Here is a 1,772-nt window from a genome sequence, read left to right as displayed (position 1 = left end):
TTGAATGTGGTGATTAGGTTTTAAAGCGGTATTCTGGTTTTTTGGTAGCAGTGACACCAAAGATAGAAGCAATGCATAGAAAGTTTTCAACTGGGGAAAAAATGAACTAACACTAAAAAAAAAAAAAAAGAAGAAGAAGGAGCTGGGGGGAGGGGGGCTTGTGCTCTCTTCCGGGACAATCCGCCCCTGGATAGCACACACTCACCCATCCAGATGGAACTCCTCAGTACCTAAACAGGGCCGCCTGGTAGCCCCATGATCCGGGGACAAAAAGAAAAACCTGGCAGGCGGTGCGAGATCCAGGAGAGCACAGGCACCCCTGGAGCACAAGCTGAAGGTGCCTGGGCTCCCTTTTGGGTGTTCTTGAGGCCTGCCCGGTAGGCAGGCACTCACCTCTCTGGGTGGGTAGCCTTAGTGTAGGACTTTTTTGTTTGTTTTGTTTTGTTTTTTGTTGCTGTTTTTCTAGAGAGGGTTTCTCTGTAGCTTTGGAGCCTGTCTTGCAACTAATTCTTGTAGACGAGGCTGGCCTTGAACTCAGAGAGATCCTCCTGCCTCTGCCAAGGCACGCGCCACCACTGCCTGGCTCCCCCCTGTTATCTTTCATGACACTCTTCATTCAAGGGTATATCATCAGTCCCTAAGTATCTACTTACTTTCTTCAATTTCTCCTGTGGGATTACCATATCAGATGACACAGTAAGCTATTTTTTAATTTGTTAATATTTACTCAGTATTTCCTGTCCTTGGTTCTAGCTCAGCTTTCCCTGAGTCAATATATGACAGACTGGTTTTCTTCCTGAATTCTTCATGGAAGACTTGTAGAGTCATGAACTACAAGGGTAGGGTGTAAGGAAGACTGTAAGGGTGACGGAACTCAGTAAAGCCTTAACAAACCATTCAAAGTGCTAGTGGGCTTCATGTAAAGTGTTCTGTCTCTTCGTCTTATTTTCATTGTCTTTGCCTATCTGTAGCTGCCACACTCAAGCTGGTGGAGGAACTCAGATTCCCTAGGCTGTGCTACAGGCTGCCTTTGTCTTTGGGCTTCTCCATAAGGCTATGGTTTAATTGATTAATTAATTGATTAATTAATTTTCTCTGCAGGCTCTGAAAACCCGAATCAGTGACATGCCCACCATAAAGAAGTTTCTGCAGCCTGGCAGCCAGAGGCAGCCTCCCGTTGATGAAAAAAGCATACTAAAAACAAGGAAGATTTTCAAGTTTTAATGAAGAGCCATGGACCCTGCGCTACACCTACATCCTGATCCTGAAGACGGAGACAATGAGCTCTCTCACGTATGGGTATTAGTGAAACAGTTAGGGCTCCAGGACACAGTTTAAAGAAAAGTCTTTAACTTAGGGTAGGCTGTGGGATTGGTTTTCTAATTTCCTGACATAACTCTTTCCTGTAATAAAAAAATTAATACAAAAATGAAGATTATGTGGCTTGTTTTATAGTTCTGGCATCTTTCATATCATCTATCAAAGAGTCAAGTTTAGAAATGTCGCTTGATGTTCTTAGGTTTACAGAGTCATGGCTGTAATTCTAGAGTACCCAGAGTGACAATGTTTTATTTTCTTCTTAGAGACTTATTTTTATTTTGGTCTTGCTTGTTTATTCATTTGTTTTGAGACAGTGCCTCGCTTTGTAACCTTTGCCGTACTGGAACTTACCAGGCTGACCTCAAACTCGCAGAGAAATGCCCCTCCCTGCCTCCAGAGTACTGGGATTAAGGATGTGTGTCACAATACCTGTCTGGGATTTTATTATTATT

The 1,772-nt window shown here is 43.3% G+C and overlaps 1 protein-coding gene across 3 annotated transcripts in view; it reads left to right on the top strand.

Moving 5' to 3' along the window:
* Window positions 1–1,552, top strand: part of LOC101987899 (glutathione S-transferase A6) — a 35,872-nt gene extending 34,320 nt beyond the window's left edge. For 2 of the 3 annotated variants that reach the window (XM_005359852.1, XM_013351079.2), the window contains exon 7: window positions 1,102–1,430. In XM_005359852.1, the coding sequence (XP_005359909.1) occupies window positions 1,102–1,224 (123 nt within the window). In that variant the 3' untranslated portion in view covers window positions 1,225–1,430. Of the gene's footprint in view, window positions 1–1,090 lie in introns of all 3 variants that reach the window. The other variant, XM_013351080.2, reaches the window with a different exon arrangement.
* The last annotated feature ends 220 nt before the right edge of the window (window positions 1,553–1,772 follow it).

The sequence above is a fragment of the Microtus ochrogaster genome, linkage group LG2 (genome assembly GCF_000317375.1).
Source record: "Microtus ochrogaster isolate Prairie Vole_2 linkage group LG2, MicOch1.0, whole genome shotgun sequence".
In the NCBI taxonomy this organism is placed as follows: Eukaryota; Metazoa; Chordata; class Mammalia; order Rodentia; family Cricetidae; genus Microtus; species Microtus ochrogaster.
This window is presented reverse-complemented; position numbering and strand designations above follow the sequence as displayed.